This window comes from Anas acuta, chromosome 12 (genome assembly GCF_963932015.1).
Source record: "Anas acuta chromosome 12, bAnaAcu1.1, whole genome shotgun sequence".
Lineage (NCBI taxonomy): Eukaryota > Metazoa > Chordata > Aves > Anseriformes > Anatidae > Anas > Anas acuta.
Window position 1 is genome coordinate 13391713 of NC_088990.1, and position 27116 is coordinate 13418828.

Consider the following 27116-nt stretch of genomic DNA (forward strand, 5'->3'; position numbering starts at 1 on the left):
AATGATACAGATAAACAAGTAACTGTGCAGTAAGCTTCCTTGTGAAGTTACCTTGTGTCACTGCTCCTCTGACTGAAAGCAGAACCTGCCTGAGCAGTATTTTCTGTAGACCAATAGATGCACAGGAGAGCTGCTTGCATGTATTGATCTACAGTTGCAGTTCCAATCCAGTGCAAAACTGTTCACATGCCAAGGTCAGTTCAGTAAAAAATGTTTCGGTCCTTGTATTTGGACTATGGGTACATTGAATAAAACAGGATATAGAACTTGCATATTAAGAGTTACGTCTGTTCTGTTTATTTTCTTTCCCCAGATTTGTAAGAGCAAAGCTAAGGAGTCCCAGCAGTATTATCACAGCCTATCTATCCGGCAGAGTCTGGCTATCAACTTTAACATCCAGCAGGACTGTGGCCATTTCCTTGCTGAAGTCCCAGTTCGCCTCCTTCCATGGGAGGACCCTGATGCACCAGAGGTTGAAGAAGAAGAAGATCAAGAAGAAGAAGAGAAAGAACCTGAGCAAAAGAACAGAGATGCTTCTTCCAATACAGAGGCTTCACAGAAGGACAGCTCAAGTAATCAGGGGACCATCAGCAAGCCTCGCAGCCGTGTCGTAGTCATCACGCGGGAGGTTCCGTACTTAACTGTGGCTGACTTCGTGCGAGAGTCTGCACCCCGCCATGCAAAAAGCCCAGATTTGTATGAGAGGCAGGTCTGTCTCCTCCTTTTACAGCTGTGTTTGGGGCTGGAACACCTGAAGCCTTATCATATCACACACTGTGATCTGCGGCTAGAGAACCTGCTGCTGGTTCATTCCAGGCCAGGAGGCAGCCCCCTGGGCTCTGAGTCCATGGAGCCCGGTCCCAACACGGCTTGCCCCGCCAGGTTAATAGTGAGCAACTTCTCGCAGGCCAAGCAGAAGAGTCATATGGTGGATCCTGAGGTCCTAAGGGATCAGTCCCGCCTGGCTCCAGAAATCATCACTGCCACACAGTACAAAAAGTGTGATGAATTCCAGACTGGCATCCTTATCTACGAAATGCTGCACTTACCCAATCCCTTTGATGAGAATCCAGAGCTGAAGGAGAAGGAATATACTCGTGCTGATCTCCCCAAGATCCCTTGCCGTTCTCTCTACTCTCAAGGGCTTCAACAACTTGCCAGCTGCCTGCTAAATCCCAACCCTTCAGAGAGGATCCTGATATCAGAAGCCAAGGGAATCCTCCAGTGTTTGCTTTGGGGTCCACGTGAGGACTTATTTCATGCTCTGAGAACATCTTCCAACCCAGCTCGGAGAGATGCTGTCCTTCAGAACTGGCTGGACATCAAAAGGACGCTGCTGATGATCAAGTTTGCAGAGAAGTCCTTTGACAGGGACTGTGGAGTTATTCTGGAAGACTGGCTTTGTTGTCAATATCTGGCTTTTGCCACTATAGACTCACTTCATCGCATTGTGAGAATCATGCAGCAGCACTAGTTTGTAGAACCTGTTGCTTTTCGTGAAGCACCTCCACCCCAGCCCACACTCTAACCTGCGCTAGGGCTCACACTTTGAACAAGTGTTTCAACAAAGGCCTAGATATCAAAGCCAGCAACTCTGAGCAAATAAGTTCTGATTGGAGAAATTGCATCCCGTACCCAATGTGGCAGAAACTTTACTTTTTTGCCAGGCCTCTTAGGGATTAATTTTATACACTCGACTGCATTTGTATCAGACACTTTGTAACTAGATTAATATCTGGATGAAAAGGAGAGCAAACTTTGATACCACTATTTCTATCACTGCAGTAAACAAATCGCCCTCCTCTTCTGGGTAGTTTCTGTCATTTCTGTATGTAGCATTGGTAGTGAGTAGCAGTGACCATTAGCAGAGATGGGAGTTGTACATGGGAGATGAATGACCCACGTTGCCCCGTGCCACAAAACACTCCACTGCCTTCAATCCCCATCCCAGGCAAAATTTTCTCTCACCTTAGACCCCTTACCATGGGGCTGGACTCCTCTTCCCTTTGGTCTCAACCAAATGGTTTCTGATCTTTCTGTTACATTTTATGCCTTCTTTTTTCCTTGCAGATGTGGTTATCCTGCTGATTGCAGCAATGTTGGCGGACAGTAAGCATCTGTGTTCTGTCCTCTTCCCTCCTCTGTCCCTGACTTGCTGCCTACCCATATCCTTTCTAATCACAGATCCTTGATTTCAACCATGCTGCCTTAATTGGACCATTATCCTTAGCTTAAGACCTCTGCATTAAGAAGCAGAATATGCACGCTTGGTCTTTCCCATTTCCCCTACGTGACACTTGCCAGTCTGGACAGTTGATGTACTGTAGCTATAATTCTGTTTATACCAGAAAAATGCAACACACAGTGGGCAATTGAAATTCCCCTTCCATCGCAAACGGCACTAAAGCCTGACTTGAAATGGATAAGATGTACATAACCTTCTCTGACAATCACTGCTGTGAACTGGGGTTGAAAATAACAACCACCTTTTCTGTTTTATTTTGTTTTGCTCTTGTCACTTGTGCCATATTGCAAAATGGGACTGAAATTGGCTCTGCTGGTATGTTGGCAGGAGTTAGAAATGCTTAGAGCTTGTCTGTGTGTAGCTCACAGGCCACATGGAAACACTTTTACTGCAGACACAGTTCTCTGAAGGGTAAAAACAAGGGGGCAAAAACACTGTTGTTTAATTATTGAGGGAGCTGTTAAGTTTGGCAGCCACAACTAACAGTATCGTGATCCATTTTTCCCACAGTGGTGTTTGGCTGCCTGTCTCCTGTCTGCTGTAACTTGTGTTTTCTCATGTTGCTACAGACAACACCCTAAAAATGGCATGTTGTCAAAATAGCTCAAAGAGCATTGCAGACAGGTTTTGGACTAGAGCAGGAATAATTGAGTATTAAAGAGACAAAATTAAAAAAAAAAAAAATCAACCTGAAGGAGCTTTTCACTTTTAGAGGCAGCTGCTGACTTTCTTCCCTGGCCTAATGGATGTTTCCTACAGAACCGCTGCAGTTGTACAGACGTTATTTTTGCTCAGTATTGCTAGGCTCTGAATTGTTTCCTGAATCACTCTGAAGAATTCATTTGGATGCAGAAGAAAAAGCGATACTGAATATTCTGACCCAGGGGATGGAAAGCAGACAGCCCTAGTTATGAGCCTGTGCTTCTCTTCTATGGATCTATGTGCAATTCTTGTATGTATTTTTTAAAGCTGTACATTACAGTGTTCACTTTACACACCAGCCTTTACCTGATGCTAGATCTGCAGCCCCTTCCTTTTACTTTCCCGGCACATAAATGCACAGATATCCATGTGTTCTTTTTATGGATTGATATTTCATTTTAATTGTTAAAACTGTGAGGAATCAATTCACTTCAGCCTTGAAACAAATAGCCACTTTATACAGCATATGCATGTTTGGACCAGATGCATGGAAACTGAACAAACAGTCCTGCAGGCTTAAGGTCAGCGAAACTAGCTCTGGATCCACACCATTCACTCGGAGGGGTTGAAATTTCCGTATTAATCTTCTCTGGCATCTATCAGAGCTAAGCGGAATAGCGTGTAGAAGCCTACATCGATTGTGCCATAGTATGTAGACAGTCTCTGTGACCTTTCTAAAGACTTTTTGAAACTTCTGATGATTATTCTTGTGTTTGATTCACCTGTATCAGTGAAGGATCAGGCAAGGATAAGGATAATATATTTTCATGTGATATATATTTTTTTCTTTCTCTTTTTGGCAAGAAGGTCAGGATGGCAGCATTGACTGGGGGGGGAGGGAAGGGAGGAAGAGGACAGTGCTTTAAAAGCCCAAGTGCAATGTGTGTAGTTGAGGTACTTCACTACATCAGGAAAGAAAGTTTCTATACTACTGCTGAGCAGCTTGTAGAACCTTTAAAAGAATCACGCATGTGTTCAGTGCAGCTTTGCTTTCTCTGGAGACAGGAGGGCAATACCCTCACAGCTTAAGTACACTGAGCATGACAAGTCACACACGTACTATCTGCTAGCTACTAGTCACAATGTGTTGAGCTAAGAGTAGGGCTTCTTGTTCTCTGTAGTCTGGTTTTGTGTTCGTTTCGTAGTGCCTGTGCGCACACAACTTCTCACCTAGCTCATATAGGCTGTATGAGCAGTTCTTGGACCACTTGCCATTGTAGTGGGCTCGTTCCCTGAGGCTGGTAGGTTTCCGTGTTTACGGACATGTGTTCTCAGTCTCACTTTCATGTCAACACGCACATGCAAAGTTGAATTTTGAATGTTTTACAACCATACGTATTTAATGCAGCTGGTCCAAAGCCTTCGTATCTCTAGCTATCTAACTTCAGTTAGTGTTTTTTGTGATGAACCAATACTCATTTTAACTCTGCAGTATAATCAAGCATGGATAGATGTTCACTACCAATCTCTTTCTTGTGCAGCACTGGGTAATCTTTAGTAATTTGTAATGTTGTGTGTGTTTTCTTTAAAAAAGAAAGAATGATCAAAGAAGTCAAACACAATCTGGCCTGAGGTATTCCTCGGGGGAGCTAGCGGCTGACTTTGCAGATGTGCCCATAACTGATGATTGTAACTGTTTGTGGTAGTCCTCCATCCTAGCAACAGATTATGCCACATAAATATCTGAGAATGTATGCATTAAACTGATTGTAAACAAATCCTAAGAATGCTACAGCATAATTGCTAAGCAAAAGGAAAAAAACCCGCTCTGTAGTTGGGATCCTGTGTAGGACAGGAACAAAACCCCTGGCTGTGCATGCTTTTACTTCCATGACTATGTGCACAGATCTTGAATTTTTTTTAGCAGTGTCGCACTTTCAGTTGATCTCAAGAAATAGGAAGAGCTGCAAATCTCAGATAACAGTATTGACTGTAAATATATATTTTTCTATTAATAAAAGCTGTCGTTCACATATTTTTAACATGAACTCTAAAGTTTTTTCCAGTGGAAACTAATTTCTGGAAAATCAAATGTTTGCTTGAACTATGTTGAGTGGTTTCTGATCCTATTAGAGCCATTAAAAACCTCTCTAATGTTACAGAGAGAGCACAGTGATTGGATTCACAACATTTAGTGCCTTGTCAAAAAAAATTAAAATGAAGCTGGTCAGTTGGTAGAAATCTTATTCTTCCCATAATAGCCCTATAAATAATACTGCCTATGTTAAGATGCAAAAGACTTGAAAAAATTAAAAGCTGTACTTCATACAATACTGAGCTGACCTTTTCAATAAAATCTGTTTCTGGAGTTTCAGTTATTTGAACAGATTCCTTTAAATTGCTTGTAGTACAGCAGAAACCTGAATAACCACCGAAATTGTGGGCTTTCAAGTTTGGAACGTAATCTGCACAGGGAGAATAATATACCAAGTTAATTGGTCCAGACTGACTCCTGCATCAAAACAAGTCTAATGCTTTGACAATCTACTGCACGCGCTCGGCTTCTAGGAGAGGAGGAATCAGAAGGAGGTAAGGTGTGCTGCTCCTGATGTAAGTAGTGGATGTGCTGCACACCGCACTGTGGTGTGAAATGCAAATCTCTAGTAAAAGAGGAGTTCTGAAAAAAATACTCCTAAGATGTTATGGAAAATGGGTTTGTTCTGTATTTCTTAAATTGGAATTACTTATTCACTAATTAGCTTTCAGGCCTCAGATCTGCTCCAGTCAGTATGCAGAAGCAGAACCAGCTGAGATAATCAATTAGTAAAACCTTAGCTAGAAAGTTTCAGGAATGAGGGAATCCAGAATTTTGTTCTGGAGCCTCAAGACTGTCCAGTAAAGAGGCCTGGTCTCTTTTCAATATTCAGACCTGATTAAATCAACAACTCAAGCTAGGATACTGTGCTGCTGGCCTGCAGACAAGAATGCACATATCATTTACAAAAATACCCCACCTTAAATCTTGTATGCTCCACACATCCCAGCAGCACCCACAAGGTATGAATGGATCATCTTGGCATTTTAACACAGGGGAATTCCAACGTACTAGAGAGAAAAATGTATTATTTAAATAAATCAGATGTGTGCTAGCAATCAGCTGCTTGGAGAATTCATTCAGCAGCTTCCCACTGTAGGGCCCTAACTTTAGTATGTAAAAATAGTATTTGCTGCTGAATGAAATGTATGTTTCTCAATTCTTGTGCTGAGAAGCCCCACCTAAATTAATATATTTTTTGTTTGTAATAACAAATTCATATGTAAATATAAATTAAATAATCCTGTTATTATTTAAATCAGTTGCAACTTTAGTGAGGGATACAATGGAAACTGAATCAGACCTTTTAATGCACTTTCATTTCCCCTTTACCCCAAACAAGAATTAAAATGTCTGTTTCTGTAGAAACAGCCTATGACTGTTAAACTGTTACTTGGTGCATGACTGGGCCATCTATTTAGCTCTGATTTTGCAAAGGTAGCGTTGGTTCTGCTAAAACACCTATAAAACCTCAAGCACGATCGGAGCCCTTCAGTCCATGTGTAGAGAGATGTGATGATGATTTAGTTATGCAGTAAGATAACATCAAAGAAGCGCAGAATAGAATTTTAAATACCTCTTTAATAACAGGCCTGTGGAAATACTCTGTAAACAATCATCTGGATTCCTAACACACAAAAAATACTTTTCAGAAGAAATACTAAGGAGATGTTTCTTTAGGGGATCCTCAAGTCCAAAAGGAGGAACGAGTCTTTGCTGCTGCTGAGTTGCAGTGAATTTCTGATAGATATTTGTATAGATTTTACTATTCACCTGGATGCAGTATTAGAAGGATGGTGGTTTTGAACAGACGTAGAATGTAATTTAAATAATTTCCTATAAGCCTCCTTGCGTTGGTGCTCCACTCAGCATTTAGTTGGAAACCACAGAATGCTTTCAGATCAAGCAGAGTTGCCAGTCAGAAATGAAATACTCAGCTTACCTGTACATTAGCATTTTACCACTCTACAGAATTTAAGAATTTGGACTGAACTTCAGATTGCAAAAATTACTTTTTGCATACACCCAAGGGGAAAATTTCAGGGATTTAGAAAAGGATGGAATTTTTTTTTATGTGGAAGAAATATATGTTCACATATATACATGAATATATGAGTGTGTGTGGGCACATTCATATATGTATGTATGTATATGAAATTTTGTATCCTAAAAATATTCTTTGCCCCTTCCCATTTGCAAATATATATATTATATATTGTATATATAATATATATTTAGGGCTGTGTCAGTTTGAATCTAGTCATTTCATAAAGAACACTTTCAAAATTGACTAACCTCTGTTTCTTTATCATTTGGCTTGTTGGTAATAGCAGGTTTTGCAGTTGAAATCCTTGGGTTTTTTTCTTTTAAAACTTAATTATGCTGAGCATTTAAGAATATGTTCTTGTTTTTAATAGAAGGGGGGGGGGGGGAAGTTATTTTTAATTAGGGATTCCAAAATTGATGATCTTTTATAAACGGGATTTCTTTAAAAGACCTTGAATAAGGGATTTATTTTTCTTTAATTTCAACTCCATTCTTGTGGGTAATTTGTATTTGCAATTCCTGGTTGCATTGCTTTATCTGGTGCTTCATATTGACATTTACACATTTTTATATAAGTAAGTATATAAACTTCAAGCCTTCCTTTGTGATCAGGGGCAGTTACACTCTGGTTTGCTGTGGTACTTTGCTGTGTACTCTGTGGCATTCATGTTACTGTGTAAATAAACTAGTTTTATTACACTCAAACTTTCGCTTGTCTTTTTCTTCATAGGAAATTAGCCTAAAATCTGTACTTCTGAGGAAAACACACATGGCAAGTCCAGAAAAAAAGGTTTTCCTCCAAGAAAAGTGGGCTGGTTTGCAGCAGCAGCTAGTGCGTGAGTGCAACAGATAGGAGCTTTGGTTGATGAGTGACACTCAGCACCTGTGGTCAAGCATCCCCGCTGCCCAGGGCTCAGGACACAGAGCTGCCTGCCACCTCTGATGGTGTTTTCCCCAGAAGTCTCACCATGGCTGGCTCTGGTTCAGCTCCATGCTGACAAGCAGCAGCGGCAGCCCAAAAATAAACTCCACCAGCAACTGCTGCTGACTGAACAACTGTCTGGTAAAGCCTTCTTAGAGAGAAGTGAGTTGACACATTAATGAAAATGAAGACAGCCACGTGTCCGCGCTGGGGCAACTGCTATCGCTAAAGGAGCTGAGCCAAAGTTAGCCATTTCCCCAGTGTGGACGGGGCTTAAATGGCCTGATGTGAAGGAATAAAATGGCTCTGAGGGAAAATTTTATATGCTGTGACAAAGTCGGATGCCTCCAAGGCAGTCATCTGCAGTGGAATTCATTTTGTCTGATCCGTTACCTTGAAGCATACAGCCTGATGGAGGGTCTGTGAGAAACAGATGGGATAATATGCATCTTCCGTGATCGTGCAGACACACTTCAGTGGTAGTGAGATCAAACAGCTCAATTTTGTTCCCAGATTTGATAGGCAGCAATGCTAGCTGCAGATGCTAATTTATTAGCATAGAACAGATGACACCGCGTACGTTGGAGCAATGCTGTGGTTCTGCATGACAATTGTGCTGCTTGTAACTACTCTTCTAAAAGAGCCACCATCCTGAGGGCTCGATTCTTCCCACGATTCCAATGGCTTTGCACAGGTAATGTCATCAATTGCAGTGGGATCACAATTAGTCTAGTGTAACTACTACGTGTCTTTCACATTTATTCCTCAGACACGGTTTCAAAGCCTTTCAAAACCAGCTAAAGCTGGTGTCCTCATCCTTTGTAAAAATACAAAGCTAACTGACTCCAGAGATACCAGTAAATATGCAAGACATTTAACAGCCTGATAAATATTTCGGCTCTGCCAGAGTAATCCCTCCTCACTTCAACAAAGTGCCAAGGACTCAGCTAAACAGTCAGATTATGCCGTTTGTCAGTGGCAATCACCACGCTGGAGGGAAAAGATACTCAAAAATAGACTGCAACCTTGACAAGACATGATAGTTTTACTAGCTTTACTAAAATCTGTTTGAAATGAATTTTGTTATATCAGTGCAGACTCTCTGGTGGGTGTCCTTAAGTGGTCACAGTCTGGCTCATTGCAGCTTGTGGCAGATATGAATATAAGTGAAGCCAGCAGATGCCTAGTTTAGGCTGATGCAAGAGTTTTCAGTTTTTTCACCTGCCCAGAAATTCACCGTAATTGTAAACGGGCCCAAAGAAGCTTTGTTCCTACAAATGGCAAACCTTTATATTCTAGAAAATCTTCATGCTATGCAGGCTGCCTGTTTTGCCAAGTTAGTAAGCATCTGTGCTGCCATACATGAATCACGCCGTCCTCCTTACCCAGCAGTGGCCTCAACCAGAATTACATCGGAGCAGCCAGCTCACAAGGCACAAGTTAAACATTTTGTGCAATCCATCCTGCAGGGAAAGTCTCATCTCAGTTCAATTCTGAGCTAAGACTCCTAGCTCTGTGGAGAAAGGCATGCATTAAAACAACCTGTTTGGCCTTCAAATCTGCTGCACTTCACTTAGTAGTGCTGCTGCTATCTCAGCAGGCAATGTCACAGCCTAGTGCTTAGCCCAGCCACTCGGAAGATGGAGGCAGGATTCTTGCTATCAGCTCATCTCTTTTAGATGAGAACAGAAGTCAAGTGAGTAGCAGCATCTATTGTCTGGAAAACAAGGCACTGAGGGAGCCCTGGGAGAGCAGCTGGAGGAGTGCAAAGCAGATTTATGAGTATTAAACCAGAGAACAAAAAACTACGGCTAGTGAACATTTTCTGTCAGCATATCCTGTTCTTACACCACACACGCCCCAATGAGACCTCTTTGTTTTGCTGTCATTAAGGTGTTATTTTGTCACACTGCAGCTGGCAGAGTCAAGACATACAAAAGCAGATGCTGGAAGTAACACAATCATTTAAGGTGAAGCCACAAAATCCTCTGCTACATCTTAGACTCCAAAAAGGTGAGAAATGGGAATGGAGAAGCTTATTGCCAAGTTATTTACCACTCTCTGTTTTTTTCAGTACCAGCCAGTCTTAACTGTAGTCTGTGTTCAACAGACCCGTACGAAGCTGCTGTCTCAAGCTGCCGCCTGCTGTTTTACAGGTACTGGGATGTGCCGTGCCCCTGCTGTCACCCCAGGCAGAGGGCTCTAGACGGACAGCAGCAGCGTGACATTCAGCAAAGGTAAATGCTGTGTTCTGCCCCAGGACAGAGTAATGCCAGACACAGGTACAGACAGGGAGGTGAGTGACCGGAGAGCAGCCCTGCAGAGAGGGATCTGGGGGTGCTGGTTGACAGCAGGCTCCGCGTGAGCCAGCAGTGAGCCCTGGCCACCAAGAGGGCAAACCACTTTTGGGGGTGCATTAAACACAGCGTAGCCAGCCGGTCACACGAGGGGATTCTCCCGCTGTGTTTAGTGCTGGTGAGGCCTTCCCTTGAATATTGTGTGCAGTTCCAGGCTCCATAATGTAAAGAGGATGCAAAGGTACTTGATGGCATCCAGGGGAGGGCAACAACACTGGCAAAAGGGTTAGAAGGCATGTCCCGTGAGGAGAGGCTGAGGACGAGTGGTTCGTCTAGTCTGGAGGAAATGAAATGAAACTAAGAGGTAACCTTGGTGCTCTCTGGCAGTTTCCTGAGGAGGGGAAGAAGAGAGGGCAATGCCGGTCTCTGCTCCCTGGGAACCAACAAAAGGACTCATGGGAACAGCTCAGAGCTGTGCCAGGCGAAGTTCAGAGTAAATATCAGGAAAAAAATCTTTACCATGAGGGTGGTGAAACACTGGAACAAGCTTCCTAGCAAAGTGGTTGATGCCCCATGGCTGTGAATGTTCACAAGGCGTTTGGACAACACCCTCACTAATATGCTGTCACTTTTGGTTAGCCATGAAGAGGGCAGGCAGTTGGATTCGATGATCATTGTAGGTCCAACTGAACTATTCTATTCTATTCTGTGCTGCTCTGCTCTATTCTAAGGCACCTGACTTCGCACCCTGGGGTCGGGAGAGCCCCCACTCCTCTGCATGCTGCCATTTAGAGACAGAAAGGTCCCAAGGGCAGGGGGCAGTTACAGGTCTAATGTCAGATCCTGAGTTTTTCCTGATTTCACGGGACTCTTAGTGGCCTAGATTAACTGCAATGAACAGCAGGTTAACTTTGAAAAATAACAGGAAATCCCTGCAGTTTATATGTGAGAAGCAACTACTTACTTTGCACCTATCCAAAATGCAAAAGGACATGACTGTTCTTCTAAAGAAAATGGAGAATTAAATCAAGATGGTAAAATTATCCTAGTTCCTACATAGGCACTAAATTTATATCAAGTTACTGTTGGAGATGGGCCAGTAGTCTGCCTGTGTTAACAGCCACTACCTCAACCACCAAAAGAAAAGGGACACCCCATAACTGGGGAGCCAGTCGTGCAGCTTCTGCTGTCCAGGGGAGCCTGTCTCCATCTAAACTTTCTCCATTTTATTACCGAAAAGGTGGTTTATGCTCTGCAATATTAATCCAGCTCATGTATTTGGGTTTGTATGGACATTATTGTCGAAGCTGCCATCACAAGACATGGGGTTTGACTAGGCTTCAGACAAGCAGGAGCACCAGGATATCAGATGATGCTGTGGGATACCTCATGACGATTTGTTTATTGCATTAGTTATAAATGTTACAATGCCATCCCTGCTTCATAAAACCCGCAGTTTGATCATTCCTGATGTGTTTGCAGAAATGAAGCACTCAAATCATTTCCCCGTGGCATGAAACATTTCCCCCTGTGTATCATCTTGAAGACTTCTCTGAATGTCTCTGTCCATAGAAACCTCAGCATACAGTCCTGCTCCCTGCCTGCACTGCTGAGAGACCTTTTTGGTCTGTCTCTGAGCTGATACAGCCCAAACTGAGGGAACGGGAGTAAAGATATGGGCATTCTGTAGAAATGTCAGAACATTTTTATCTCTAGCAGATCAGCACCCTATTTGCTTGTCCTGGGCAGACGTTTCTAGGCCTACAGCTTTGTGTTCTGAAAATCCTGGTGGATGCTCACACCAGAACACATGGTTTATTTTTTGGTAATAGGGATTAGACCATGTTTATTCAACTCAAATTTTTTTTGCTGTTTTCGTCTGCTTTTTCAAATTTTTCAAATCCGTCTGGAGTCTTTTACAATCTCCTGCAATTTATGCTAGTCTTGAAAAAATTTCACTTTTTGATTAATCACTTCTTCCTGCAAACCAGCAATTGGAAATGTTGTACTACGACTAGTTCTTGGACACAGTTGTCTGTCTTCTCTGAAGAATTTGTACTTGTTATAGAAGTTTTGTTCCCTACCTATGATTAAAAAGGTTTTCTTTTGTCCCACTCACTAAGAATACAATGTGAGTTTTGCGCTGAATGTGAAAAGGATGGAAAAATCTTGATCCAGGGTTCAGTGCCCATTCAGCTAAACCATCTCCCACAGTATTTCTACTCACACGCTATTCACCATTGATTCACAACTGTCCGCTAAGATTTGGGAGCCTCAATCAATTTAAATATGTCACAAAACGAACAAGAAAGTGACAAGATTGTGTAGCTTCTGAAAAGAAAGGAATTCTCAGCTATAGCACTGAAGTGGCAGATCAAGCTGCTTTGACATCCATTTCAGCCCAAACAGTCATCCAGACTGAGACTAGAACTTTGTGCCCTCTGCCACTTCACCATCCTCTTCTCTTTAAGTCCCAAATCTGCTCTATTATTATGCTGATGACTTTAAGCAGTCTCTACTGCAAGCTTCAAAGCCCTTGTGTGATTAGCACGTACAGTTCATGTTATTCCCAAGAATAGCGCAGTGCGGTCCCTTCTGAGGTGGTGTGTGGCACCTCTCATTACCAAATCGGTGTGAAATCCGCTGAGTGGAGCTTCAGTGAGAGCCCTGGGAGCTTAGGCAGAGAGTAAGGGCATAGTAGAACACGTCAGGACACTGTGTAAACCATCGCTTTGCTACTGGGTAACTTGCAGAACAGCGAACTGCCACGGCTTGCTCTCCTGCTTTAGTTGAAAGGCAGGCTCTAACAGCTTGGGTTGCCTCATACTGTGCTGGCTATCGTTCCAGTACTGATGCACTGGAAAGGTGCCATCTGCTGAGCAGCAGCCCTGGGCTCCATTCTGCACGATCACTCAGGCATCAGGAGCAGACACAGGGGACGCGGGTGGAAAATAACCAGTCCACGTCTCCTCTGGAGCTGCAGGCTGACCAGAAGGGCTGTTGTTACAACAGTATTGCGGATTTACAGAGAAAAGGATAGTGGGCAATAAGCTACCTACCTCAGACGTGTTTCCAGGACAGTATTTTAAGAAAAAAGAGGGATGCAGCACAGTCCCCTCAAAGTAAGTCCCTGTCAGCCTCTGTTAAGTGCTATCAGAGCTGGCAGCTCTCAGGCTCCAGAGAACTGGGGCCTTGTGAGATAAATCAGGCCAGGATGATCAGAGAACTGGCCGGGGAGCCTGACCGGTGACTTACCCATAAGCTGGTATGATGTGATAGCAGAGCTGCTCCACGCTGCTCAGTGCATGGCTTGCATTAAGTTACACACCAGAGGTTTTCTTGCCAGCCCTGGCTCCTGCTCTGTGCCAGGGCTGCCAGAAAGCCTGGCTTCTCTGAGGTACCAGGCATCAGCTCATCCTTGACAGAACCTGCCTCCTGTCCCAAGGCAGTCTGCCACTGCCCATCCATGTCCCCAAACAGGATGTTCCCCAGGCACAGAGGGGAACCTCACGAAGCTGAATCACAGATGTAGCGAGTGCATGGAACACCCCGAGAACAACACCACATGCTTTGGTTCTCTTACCAGCTGAACCATCTGAATGAAGAAACAGCTCCACACATCAAGGCAAAAATCTGGGAGCACACAAGCCCCAGAAAAACACTGGACAAGAAGTGTCATTTTCCCATAAAAGGGCTAGTGCACAGGTAAACAGTGTCCACCTCCATTTACAGAAAGAGAAGGGTGGAGACGATGCAGTCAGAGCTCAGTGGAGTTATGCCAGCTTATAGCACTAAGCATCTAACCTATAAATCCCATTAGTAAGTTTAAATAAGTCTAAGAGGAAATGATGTTAGCTTTACCATAGACCTCATTCGGCTTGGAGTCCTGTCAGTGCTCTCCCTTGTGGGCTGAGCCTGTCACCCATGGCTGAGACCACTGGCTGTGCATCTTTGAGGCCTGTGCCAATACCAGTCACTGGCAAAAATAAATTTTCCATAGTATTTCCTCTAATGTTGTAAGTCTTTGTAAGGCTTTCTTTTTCTATTTTTTTCTCCTTTCCTTTTCTCCCTTGATTCTTTTCCAAATTTTCCTCATCAGTTATTAACTAAATGCCAACTCACTGTGTATTTGGTAGTCAGATTATCTGCTAATGCCTGCCTAAAGCAGTCAACATTGATTAAACAAAAGGGTGGCTATTATGTTATTTTTAATACAAACGATTTAGGTCCTGAGGCTGAGACTGAAGTAGAGCTCAATATAACATGGGATTGAATTAAATTAGAAACATCTGATGGCAAGGTTTCCTACATCTTCTAATTGCCTTCAGAATTTAAGAGAAGACAGTGGTGTGGTTGTGAATTTGTTATCCCCTCTAAAGGTAGAAAGAACAGCTTGTTTTAACTGCATCTGGGAAGTGGGCCTTATCCTCAATACAGTTAGATAAATGCTCACAATCCATGGCAATTTTGAAAGGGGATAAAATATAATAGAAAAGATCCTATCAGTATTAGCCACAAGGTCATTGCTAATTTCTTATTTTGCCCAACGTGGGCTGCATTTCCGAAGCACTATTTGCTCACCCACGCCCGCCCACATCCACATGTGCACATGATTGCTGTGGTAGAGAACAGGAGACGTGGGTGCACATAGCCTCTGAAGGCAAAGCTGTAAGGTTGCAAGCAAATTGAATATAGTCTTACAGTTATTAAGATTGCTTTTCAATAATATTATTTTCCCACAATTCCCAAAGTGTTTTAATGAAGGGTATTTTGTGATAACACTTTACTAGTGGCTTATTTGGATGCACTTACTAGTTCTGAAGAGCACAGGGAATGAAGATTGCAAACTTGCTCTCTAAAGGGAGCAATCAGTGGGCTCAGGACATTGCCTGAACTGAATTGAGCTCTTCAGCCTTAAAAGTGGCCTTTGTGATCCTACTTCTTCTCCTACTAATCGTTAACAATCCCATTGCTGTTCCTGCCCTGGGTCTGACTTCATCACAGAAATGCTTGTGTTGCACTGTGTTTGTCATTTCAGTGAGGTTCTAAACTGCTCTTGAGAAATGCTTTAACCAACCTCGATTGATTGTTTATTATCTCCTGACAGTAAACACTTAATTACATAGCTGAGAAAATTGGTTTGTCCTCTTAGCCAGACTTTCTCCTAGAAATGCAGAAAATTATATTTTTGATGACTTCACTGGATTTGCTTTGTACTTTGATCCAATGAGTGCAGAGAAAATATTATTCCTTCCGCTGTGGTAAATGTGAGAGCCTGCCTTACAAAAGCAATAAGCAAATCAAGAGGAAAATGTTGGCATCTTGAAGTTGTGACCTAATTCTATCCCTCACTCTGTTTCCCCTCATCTCCAACACATCGTAAGTTCAAAATAGCTGCCCTTATTCCAAACACTTCTTTCTGCTCAGATAGGTCACGTAAAGAATAAAGGCAGTAACTGCACATAACCCTCTGAAAGACAGAATTGCCACAGAGCTTACCCAAGCAGCAACAACTAGGCTCTAGGATGCTTCACATCTCTGGAAAAGGCCTTTCTTGTGGAAAATGTGGCTGTGTTTTACATCAAAGACAGAATGACTTTACCCTGTTGATTTGAAAAATCAATTGCAATTACTGTCAGGAAATATGTTCAAGTTCAGTGTGCAACTCGCTGGACTCCAGGCTCTGAGAATCATCCTATCAGGTACGTGGCAGAACTCTGCTTTTGCAGGAGTTCACATGCAAATAGGCAGCTGCATTTTGGGTGAAGACCTGTGTTTTACAAAGGCACATCTTTTTTTCTTGGGGTGTGTTCTGAATATTGGTTAAGATAGTTCCATTGAAGGTCACAAAGCTGTGCCAATTTAAAACATCTCTGAATCCCATTAACAGAAATCAGATGAAAGACATGAAAGGAGAGCTGTAACATATTCTTAGATATGTAGTGAATGTGTCAGATGGTAAAACAGGAGGGTAATGAGCCTAGGAACCCCCAGACAGTTAAATTACTTAACTATAAAACCTCAGTAATTAGGAGATTGTAATAAAAGGCTGCAGATCCCTGGCAAAGCTGTCCAAACTGTGATGAGAAAAGGGCTCCCTCGCACCAAAGGTTCGGCAGTGAGCAAGGTGATTGCTGTGAACAGAAAGCTTCAGATGTGCTGTATCAATACTGCCTTTTCTCCATGTTCTGGTTGTTCAGAATTGGAAAGAGTGAGAAACAACCTGACCAGCCTGGCACTGCTTTTCCTACAGGGTAAGTAAAATGTGTCTCTCCTCACACTGACCTGTCACTTTCCGTAGGTGTGGGTAAAAGGAAAGACTTGTTACCCTTGAGAAAAGAGTAACAGGATTCCTGTCCCTTTGCACCACTCAGGTTATTGGCAGCATTAGTAGTCCAAATGCCAAAAAAAATAAAAGAGAAGGAAGGTTTACTGGACACATCCAGCACAGGCAGGACTTTCCTTCTAAGTACATTTCAAAGGGGCTCTGTTAGGAATTCCCTAACCCAGTTTTTTGCCTCTGTTTTTCACTGGGTTTTATTGTTACTTTTTTTTCTTTTTAACCAAAAATCAGTAATAACAGTTGTATAGCACATTCTCCCTATTGCTTATATATAAATATATTTTAAAAGCCTACATTAATATATGCCATGTTATTCACTACAGAGAGGTTCCCAAAGGGATTAAAACAACAAAAGATGAAAATATGGGTTTTCAAATGCCGAAATACAGATTTCCTCAGTGGCTTACAGAGCTACTGGCTTCTGTATTTACTATTGTGTTCACCCTTTATTGAATAAAATCTCAGTACAAAGCTATACTTTAACATTCAGCAAGTTCTCTACCTTTCCAAAAATAGCCTCACGGACTTCACAGCCCCAAAATTTGACATGTATGCCATACTGCATTGTTTCATCAGAAAGCAAAGGGATTTGGACACTGTAGGAGGGAGATTTTATACAATACAGTATCATCAGCAAATGTGTGATCTCTAACCTCATCCCTCATGTTCTGCTAAAATATATACACCTGTCTGCTTTATCAGAACAGGTCATCAGATAAACTGCTGTTACCCTACTATTTCTCACCTGGAATATTGATTGATTTTGTAACTAGCTCATTACACTGTGACAAATTATAAGAAACTGTTCTCTAATGAATTAAGACAGCTGCTCCATGAAGAGAGAAAAAGGAAAAGAAAAAGGTAGGAGACTTAGTAAGAGGATTTCATTCCTGCAGCATGTGTGATTACTGCTAGAGGAAGAACCTCGTATGCTGTAACTAGACATAGATGTGCAATGTTTTCTGTAAGTCCATAGGCTGTTCTACAGAAAAAGTACTTTCTGGCTGAAGCAACAGAAATGTATTTTATTTTGTGGTATGGAAATATCTATGTGATAGAGATCCATAGCAGCTGCGGTGATTGCCTGAGATGTGTGGGATATAGAGGATTTCTGAGTTAAAAACCCGATGTACCAGTCGATTACATTGGGTTTAAGATGAAATAGAACTTTACTGGAATCAATGGTACGACTGTGTAACACACTGGAGAGTTAAGCTCCATAGCTTTTTACTTGTTCTTTGTTTGCAGGAAAATGAAAACCTCTTGTAGCTTAACAGCTTCTGTGACAAGACTGCTCAGAATTCATGTATCCACAGTTAAGGCACTGGAGGATGATGCTTACAAATGGATCACCCAATTCATTGGTGTTGTGGACATAAACACTAACAACTGCACCCTACAGCACCCGCACCCTACAGCAAAGTGGCCATCTGCACAACTAACCAGATGTCCCCTGTATTTGTTCTGCAGCAAAGTGAATGTGGCTTTACAGAGGATGGCTGCAAAATAAAGTAGATGACTGAATGGAACAGAAGTGGGCAGCAACACTGAAAGGCACAGACTGAACTGCTGTCTCAGCCAGGCAGGAAGAAAGCAGGGACAGCCAAGAAAAGCTGGGTGCCAGATAACAATCTACGCGCTTGTCTTGTGACTGTCAAGGTTGGAACAGTGAATATGGAGCTCTGCCTGTGGAGCCTTTGTCAGACGCTAAGAGGAAAGCATGCCCATACCGTTAAGACATGAGAAAGAGGCCACAAGCATGAGCAAATCCTCTGGTTCATCTTCACAAATAACAATGACAGAAGCCAAAGTCTGGAAAGAGGAATGGTGGTGTATCTCTGTGTTGGTGAGGAGGTTGTGCCTGGCAATGAGAATGTAAGGAGAAAGTCTGCTGGGGAATATTGACTGACTCACAATGTGGCAAGGTACATAAACCCCTCCTTTGGGATCCTGCTGGTGCAGAAGTCACCAAATGATGCCATACGTACAGACTTGAAAGTTCTTTGTCTTTACATGGGAACATATACGGCCTTTGAGGAAATATTTTGTTCTTTTCACTTTTGTGAAGCCTTTCCTTTCAAGTTTAATTTGTATCTTAGTCTTTTCACCTCCAATTATGTTTTGGGTAGTGCTGTTTATTCAGAACAGTCTTGGTATTGGCATTTTTGAAGGGGTATTTACAAGCATGATAGTTGCAGCCATACCTATGAAAAATGAAGCCTGAAAATCTGCCTCACAGTGGGTAAAAGACATAGTCCATAAAATTGCTACCATGTAATAAAAGAAACCTTCCAAGGATGTGGTGAGGATTAAATAATGCTAGTACGGTACTTAGGCTTTTGGGATTAAAATAACTACAGAAGAGCAAAGCATTCTTATCTATTATTAATAAAATGCCAACTGTATCCATCTCCTAAGCATCTTCCCTCTGAAATGCTTTAACCATCCTGCTTCAACTAATCAATAATTTTAAGACAATCAGCACAAATATTCAGAATACAGATTCCCCTTTTTCCCCTTCATCACCCTTTAGAGCACGGTTCCTCTCATTTCAACGGGTATCAGAAGTCACATGCACTGCAGCTCTGACTATCGGGAGAGCCGAAATACATTAGAGCACAGATTTGACCGTCTCCTTGAGATGTTGAGAAATAACCAGTAGATGGCAGCAAATGGCACTCCAGGGAGTACAATAGCCTGAAGGTGAAAGCCTGCGAGCTGCTAAAACAGTCAGTGTTAGCAATTAAGTGGTTTTTCTCTTCTACCCGTTATGAGCTAAACTCATTTATTTTGCTCTTTGCAGAGAGAACAAAGCCGTATGAGATTTTCACAATTTTGTCCTCAACTGGTGCATAACACAGTAAAAATTTAGTAGCACTTTAAAGTAACTTGTCATTTTCATAAAATTTATAATTATTTGAATCATTTATTCCCCCAAATTAAGGCTATCGCTATAGGTCCTTTTGCATAAATCATGAAGGCCATTAAAAATAGTTTCTGGAGAAGAGCAATTTGTTATGAAATGAAGGTCAATCTCATTAGATCATGGTAGCAGGTATCGTAATAACATCCTGGCAGAAACGAGGTATCTCATTACAGAAGTTGTATTTTGTTTGAAATATTAGGTCATCGTTAAGTGAGTGCTAAGATACACATAATATTGGATGACATCAATTATTTCCCTGAAAAAAACTGGCCTACAGTACTACACAAAGCTCAACTTTTTTATTATTATTATTTTTTTCCTAGCTGAATTCACCTATTCGATACCAGTTTGTTTTGTTGCTCCTTCTGGATACTGTGCCACAGCTGGCTTGCTAGAACTACACAGAGGGCTGATTTTGGAGTGTGACTCAGCAAACTGCAACTGGTAAGGAAAATGTGTCATTGACCATACTTTAAACAGCTGAGGAGGACTAAGCTTAGAAGGGAAAAGAGGCATTTACAGAGTGCAGAAGTAAACATTGGTTTTGTAACCGATGTTTACAAGTTACTGTCCCTCTAATTACCCTGCCCTTTTGGAATGTACCAAGTGTGTGTTTTTTTTTCCAGATCTTTCGCTCTACTGGAACCGCAGCTGAATGTATGGATATGTTCAAACACCCCTCTAGAGCTATGTCACAGCACTTAACACCTGGCAGGATTACGCTGAGCGCCTGCTCCAAGCCACCCAATGACAACCATGATGATAACATCCTCACTGTTCATAGCAGGGTAGGCAAAATACCCATGGGAGGCAGCCCAACAGTTACAGTAGTAGCTCTTCCTTCCAGAAGCTCCAGGCCTCATAGATAAAAACTCAAGACTTGTAATACACTTATGAGGCAAACCAACAACCTCCAAAAAATGAGAGAAAATCACAAAGAGAGGTTACATAAATTCTCTAGCACTGCAAAGTAAATTCAGGTACGGTTTTCTATCCATGAAGTTTTCTTTTAAATGCAACATTCTCATTCTTCTTGGTACAATAGGGTTACCCATTAATAAACTGCAAGGATCTTTGTTAAAAGGTGTGTGTACAAACTCAGATGCTAAATCTTGGAGCAGCTCTTCTCAGCTACAGATGGCACCAACAGAACAGTTTGTTAGGGCTGTGTTGCAAAAGCAGCCCAGCAAACTGGTTTGGAATTGTAGCTTGTTTTTAGGGAGGGTTTTTTGTTGTTCCTCCCCCTCCCCCCCCCCCCCCCCCAATCCTCCCCCCCCAAGATTAATCAATTTTCCAAACAATAAGATAGAGCAACAGCAGTTAAAAGGATGCAATATTTTAATGGTATTTTCTGCAAAACCACTTCAGCTGCAGATTTTGTAATGAATTCCAGCAATGGTGCTCAGTGTCTTAGGCAGTGAGGCCCCAAAACACCTTATGGAGGCACCTAAGGGCTGCGTGTCACCCAAGGCATGCCACCACACACCCAGGATGAAGGCTTACCTGTCTCCTTATGGGGAAACAGAGCCGTGCCTGTTGGTTGATGTGCCCAGGCAGTGCTTATACAGGCCAAAGTGTGAAGGAAGCCTATTTATTTGATTTGTCTTTCTGCCTGTCACTGACTTACTGTCTTATCTTTACATTGGCCTTAAAATCTCCTGTTTTCTTTGTGAAATGCTGTCTTAGTGGGTAAAACACAAACTTAAATAGCTAGGGTGACTTGTGAATTGGCCTGAACTGGATACCGCAGAAGGGAAAAGATATAGACGGAGAGAGGTCCCTCCGGGATGTGATCCATTTCGTCTCAGGATAGGATGAGCCATCCTTTTTCACTTTCTATTGCTTACAGCAGCAACCTGGGGAGGTAGCTTATATTTCCAGCCCAGATGAGGCAGAATCTGGAGAATATTAGGTAAGGTGAAACATGTTCCAGAAATCTCAAGTTCTTGGAGAGTGAAGTCTCAGTAGCGTTGGTGGTAAAAGCAGTTACGCACCCCACACTTGCCTGCTGGTCATTTCTGTGTGTGCGCAGCCCTCGCACCTGGGTTGGTACATCCACTGAACAGACAATCCAGGTTAAAAATACAATTTTTCTTCACGAGTTATTTTTTTACCATAATCTGTTCCTGTCTCTTGGTCTCCATGGTTACATAAATATTTATGCTGGTACATTTGTTACTGCTATGTGAAGAAGAGTTAAAGAAAAGGGAGAAACCAACAGAAGGCTGCTAAAGCCAGCACTACTGCAGAAAGGGAAATCTCATCAAACTATAGTCTGAGGTTTCACAAACCTCTCCTTGATTTAAGAAGTTCCCATCCCCCAGTCACTTCTTCAGCAGTGCAGAGCTGTTTGTGAGTAAAAAAGCACCAGCCTCTCTTCAAAGTAGTTGCATTGGCCCTGCTGGAAAGGGAGGAGGGCAGCACTGGGAGGTGGCATATTCCTGCAGGTGCAGAGACAGAAGAGCTGTGGTAACAGCCTCCGCTGCCAAAGGCAAAGTAATGTTACACTGAAGCCATTTTCCAGGATGTAGATCCTGAAAAGTGAACTGATTGGAGCTGGCACAGAGCTCGCACAGAAAATGTAAGGGTGGGGGAGTGAGAAGGAGCTATCTGCAGTTCAGTGTTAACGACTCCAAAGAGCAGAATGGGCAGTGCCAGGACTTCCCCCTTTTTTCATAGCATGAAATGGGTCAACTACACATAGTCAGTTGCTCTCCAGCACCTGGGTGCATTTTGAGGCCAACCCACACTTCTTAATAAAATCAATGTTCATGCACCTGGGTAGGACGCCAATAGCAGTGACATGTTTGTCAACGGATTATTATTTTTTTTTTTTTTTTGTATCTTGCTGAACTATTGTATCAGGTTTTTGGATCCATATGCAGAATTGTTTCAGATTCTGTCTAGCGTCAGGCTTTTATCTTCACATACTGATTTCCCGCTGCTCAAATACAAAAAGCCTCCTTTCATCATGCCAACACTTACCATGACACCACAATGACTGGCAAAAAATGTGTCTTAGAACAAATCAAATTACAGCACATAAACATTTTTCATGCCATTCAGTGTATTTGAACAAGAGCATATTATTACATAATTAGTTAATGAAAAATGTATTCAAATGCACTCTATGTGTGTGTGTATATACATGCCTGCATTACTGAAAACTGTATTTTATGTAGGTTCATTCAGATGACAGAGATCATATTAAAAATAGATAATAAATTAATCTCAACTTTTTTTTTTCCCCTTAGTCATGAATGATGAGTGAACCATGAGAGATGATTCCTTCTACAGTCTTCTGGGGCAATAAAATGTACCTTTCCTCCAACAGTTGATCATCGCCTGAAAGCTCACAACGTGCAAGTCTATCCAAAAGTGACAAAATGCATGGAATGACTCCAGTGAGATCATTTCCTACCAGTGAAGGGCAATTAATGGATTATAAGTTGTGACTGGCGTTCCTGGTATCTATGAAATCAGATAGGTAAGAGATCTCTTCTGTTCCATAACACATGAAAGATTGAATTTCAGTATTGCTGTCCTCTCTACTTAACACTGACAGTCCCAGCTCCCCCATCAATGATTTACAATACTGTGACCAATGGATGTTCTCTTTAGGTAACTGTAATTCCAAATAACAACTAAAAATACACATCAGGGAAATGTTTGTCAGATAATCAGGCATTGTTACTATGCATCTTTCAATTTTCATGGATCTTTCCATGTTCTTACACTCTTCAAAGTATTGAAGAAGCTTCTAATTATCTCCTCATAAGCTGATAAAAATAATGAAATTCTTCCATATCACCTAAATCATTCAAACTGAGTTAACTTATTTCTATTTCTATTACGTTTACTATATTGTTTGTCCCAAAAGAAAGAAAAACATTTTACTTTTCTAATGCATGCCTGCAAATTAATCACTGCTGTGGTATTGTATGCAGACTTGTCTAGCTCAGTGATCTGTAACAGTCTAGACTTAATTGCATAAATGCAAAGTGCACCATACCCGCAGAATTTGACTCCCAGTGCTTATATAAAAAGTGGAGAGTTGAATCAGGCATAATAATACTTAAGGGCAAACTAGATCATAGTTATACATGCCTGCACATTTGTCTGCAATTTCAAGTCTGCTGCTGGTCTGCAAAACAACTTCTCATGGCACTTACCTTAACCAGCCACGCAGCCAACCTGTGCAGTCTTTGCTGCTGCAATGGGGTCTCATTAAATGCCAGAGCTCAGTCAGACTGGGTCTCTGTGAGTTTCACAAACTGTGTGGTAAACGCCTTGCTAGTATACTTGCTTTCTGCAATTGAGAACTGTGAGCCACTCTTGCCCTTAGTCTTTGATCCTCTCATTCTCTCAAAAGAAGTGGAAGTGCAGGATATCCTTCTATCCATGTACACATTTCTGAAAATATTGTTGTGATGATAGTTACAAGCCAAATGTTGTGAAATGCTCAGTAAACAGTCTTTGAAGAATTTCAGAGAGACGTAAACTGTATTAAAAATAAAAGCACACCTCAGCAGTCAAGCTACCTGTCCACAACAAGAAAGGTGGGGATCTAAGTATCAGGGCTGTGCTGGAGACAGTTCAGTCCAATTCAGTCAAGCTAACTCTTGAAATTACAGCCTGTTTTTAAATCACTTCTTACAACCAGCCTCAAACACGCCTTGCTCCCTGCCCTCCTGGGAACTGCAATGTCTATGCTCAGTTCAGCAAGCTGTCTCTCCTCCTCTATCTGTACAGACAAAGAGCTACTATGTCCTGACTACATTCCTGTGTAGGGAGGAGGGCAAATTTCTAATGGCATCCTACTACTGGTCCTATCTTTCCCAATATGTCACTTGATTGGCATGCCCTGCTTAGTATGAGATGCAGCACAGGAACATACCAAAGACAGTCTTTGGATTTGAAGTTACAGAGAACAGTGAGACACATAAGATTTGAATGGATTCTCCAAAGAACCAGGAGTATTTCACTGCATATGAGTTTGACAAAAGCCGTGGCAAACCCCAACACTGGCAGTCACGATCAGCAATCCTTATATACACATGAGCAGTGGGACAGTACTGCAAAGAAGAATGCCAGGCACCATTATACTTACTTTTCTATAGGTGACATACTTAGAGGTACACTTGACGCTTATTTTTGTCTTGGTGTTTGATGTTGCCATCCCAGGTACTGTGAGTCCAGCTCACACAATCCCTCGAAAACTAACCAGTCTCTCCATTCCCGCTCTTCTCCATCCTACCCACATGCCCCTTTTGTTCCTCACATATGTAAAATGACAGCCCCATCAGGGCCTCACGTATCAGCACTTCTCCCCAGTCCCCAGAACGCACAAAGTCCCAGTCCTTCCTTACATCCTTTTTATCAGTTCTCCAAACTAGCCACAAAAAAAAAGTAACTGAAATGTGTTTGCTGAACAGCAAGTCCTATTAATCTGTCACAAAATATGCACTGTAGAGAAAATTAAATCAGATCATCAGGCTGTTACATTTAACTTTCACCATTGAAACTTCATAACAGCGTTGTTGTACTAAAATCTTTGAGTTTTTAAATATCATCATGAATCCTGTGCATTTTTCTTCTGTCAGAATAGTCTTAGGCTTTATTTTCCACCAACTCTTTATGGCATTTTTGATGATACATCCTGTATGTGCTTTTAAAATACCATATGACACAGAATTGTAATGTATAAACAGAATCACAGAATCATCTAGGTTGGAAGAGACCTCCAAGATCATCTAGTCCAACCTCTGACCCAACACTAACCAGTCCTCCTCCACTAAGCCATATCCCTAAGCTCTACATCTAAACGTCTTTTAAAGACCTCCAGGGATGGTGACTCAACCACTTCCCTGGGCAGCCCGTTCCAGTGCCTCACAACCCTTTCAGAAAAGAAGTTATTCCTAACATCCACCGTAAACCTCCCCTGGCACAACTTTAGCCCATTCCTCCTCGTCCTGTCAACAGGCACGTGGGAAAATAGACCAACCCCCACCTCACTACAGCCTCCTTTAAGGAAGCTGAGATAAGGTAGCCCATGAGCCTCCTCTTCTCCAGGCTGAACAATCCCACCTTCAGCCTGGATTTTGTGAATAGAGCCGAATCTTCTCATGACGCAAATCTGATACAACACTTGAACATTTATACTCGTTGTTTCCATGTTCTTTTCAGGATGTGTCCAATGCTCGGGTGTCCAGCTGCACGTCAAGGACATCCCCGGCTCCCAGGGACAGTTCCCAGGCCGCAGACCGACCTCCTGGCCAGGACCCCAGCCTGGCAGACATGGCTCCTGTCAGCGTGGAGCAGCCATCTCACCTCAGCCTTGTCCCACAACCGTCAGGTGACGTCTGTCAGTGCTGCCATCAGGGGCACCCCGAGACCCTTGTGATGTAACTACAGAGTCACCGTCACCCTACGGCCTCCAAAAGGTGGCTGGCTATAAAAGCCCTGAGCGGCGTGCCTTTGGCCAGTCCAGCTCGTGGCACTCAATTGCTCGAGGTCCCACTGCTGGAAGACAGGAGGCGGAGGTGTTGTGCGAAGCACACTCGAAGCCATTCTTCTTGCACGCTAGCCATCAAGGTCCTTCGGTAATGTTATCAAACATCTATACCTACATGGTCCTCACCTATCCTAAGTATAGTCTTGCCTTCAAAGTGTAACCTCTCAGAAGCAGAGCTGCCGTTATAATAGCATTGGTTGTAGCCCATACGAAGAACATTTACTGCTCTAGTACTCTAGACAACTTGGCTGAACCTAGAAAGCTAATGCGGATTTGCTGCTAGAATGTTTTCTTCCTGCTTCTCTCTCTACTGGTCCTGCTGGTGGCAAGCAAGGTGCTGAGGTCCAGCCAGGGAGTCGTGAAGCGTCGAGATCGTGCCGGCGACCCGCAGGGGAGGTGCTGAAGACCGGAGTCTGCTGACAACCACCCGGCACCGGCGCACCTTCCCACAGAAGACCATCTCGACGCCGGGGCAGCTGCAGGGACAATGAACCAGCAAGAGCGGGAGCAGCCAGACGAGGAGGCCCCTGGGGACCAGACCTGCCCCATCTGTCTGGGCCAGCTGTCCGACGCGTCTCGGATGCACCCCTGCGGGCACTGCTTCTGCCGGCAGTGCATCCAGCCCTGGGCCACTCAGAGGTTCACCTGCCCAATGTGCCGTAGGCGTATTGTGGCCATCGAACGGTTGGAGGCACCCGCCCAACGCGACGCCTCACCCCCCCGACGCGAGGCCTCACCCCCCCATCCCCGCCGAGGACTGGAGCGCAACGCGGGGATGGGGCGGCGGCAGCAGCGGCAGCAGCAGCAGCGGCGGCAGAGGAGCCCCAACTACCGCTCCCGCAGTGCCTCGCCCCGGCGCAGGGAGCGCAGCCCCTTTCAAGAACGGGGGATGGCCCGAAGGCGCTCCGGGCACAGACTGAACGAGGACGTCTGGTACGACGACCTCGATGACGTCTCCTGGCTGCGTCGGGTCCAAGAAGAGGAGCCGGGGTCCGGCGACCATGTAGGCCGCCAGGCCCATCCCCAGATCTGAAAGGACCTCAGCTGGGGGTTGGCTGGGGGTGGCAGCCACAATTACTCCCCTAT

At 43.1% G+C, this 27116-nt stretch overlaps 1 protein-coding gene and 1 long non-coding RNA gene across 8 annotated transcripts in view; both read left to right on the forward strand.

The window, feature by feature from the left end:
- Window positions 1–7733, forward strand: part of PEAK1 (pseudopodium enriched atypical kinase 1) — a 118173-nt gene extending 110440 nt beyond the window's left edge. For all 5 annotated transcript variants that reach the window (XM_068695850.1, XM_068695849.1, XM_068695853.1 and 2 more), the window contains one exon: window positions 314–7733. In XM_068695850.1, the coding sequence (XP_068551951.1) occupies window positions 314–1474 (1161 nt within the window). In that variant the 3' untranslated portion in view covers window positions 1475–7733. The remainder of the gene's footprint in view (window positions 1–313) is intronic.
- A 9492-nt stretch (window positions 7734–17225) lies between these two features.
- LOC137863096 (uncharacterized) lies at window positions 17226–25952 on the forward strand. Of its 3 annotated transcripts, XR_011100690.1 has the most exons (4): window positions 17439–17554; window positions 17839–18515; window positions 19840–19960; window positions 20143–25952. It is a non-coding gene; the product is annotated as an uncharacterized lncRNA (long non-coding RNA). The 3 variants fall into 3 exon arrangements; XR_011100691.1 differs by lacking the exons at window positions 19840–19960; window positions 20143–25952 and having other exon boundaries at window positions 17226–17451; window positions 17839–19633; XR_011100689.1 differs by lacking the exons at window positions 19840–19960; window positions 20143–25952 and having other exon boundaries at window positions 17839–19633.
- Window positions 25953–27116: the final 1164 nt, after the last annotated feature.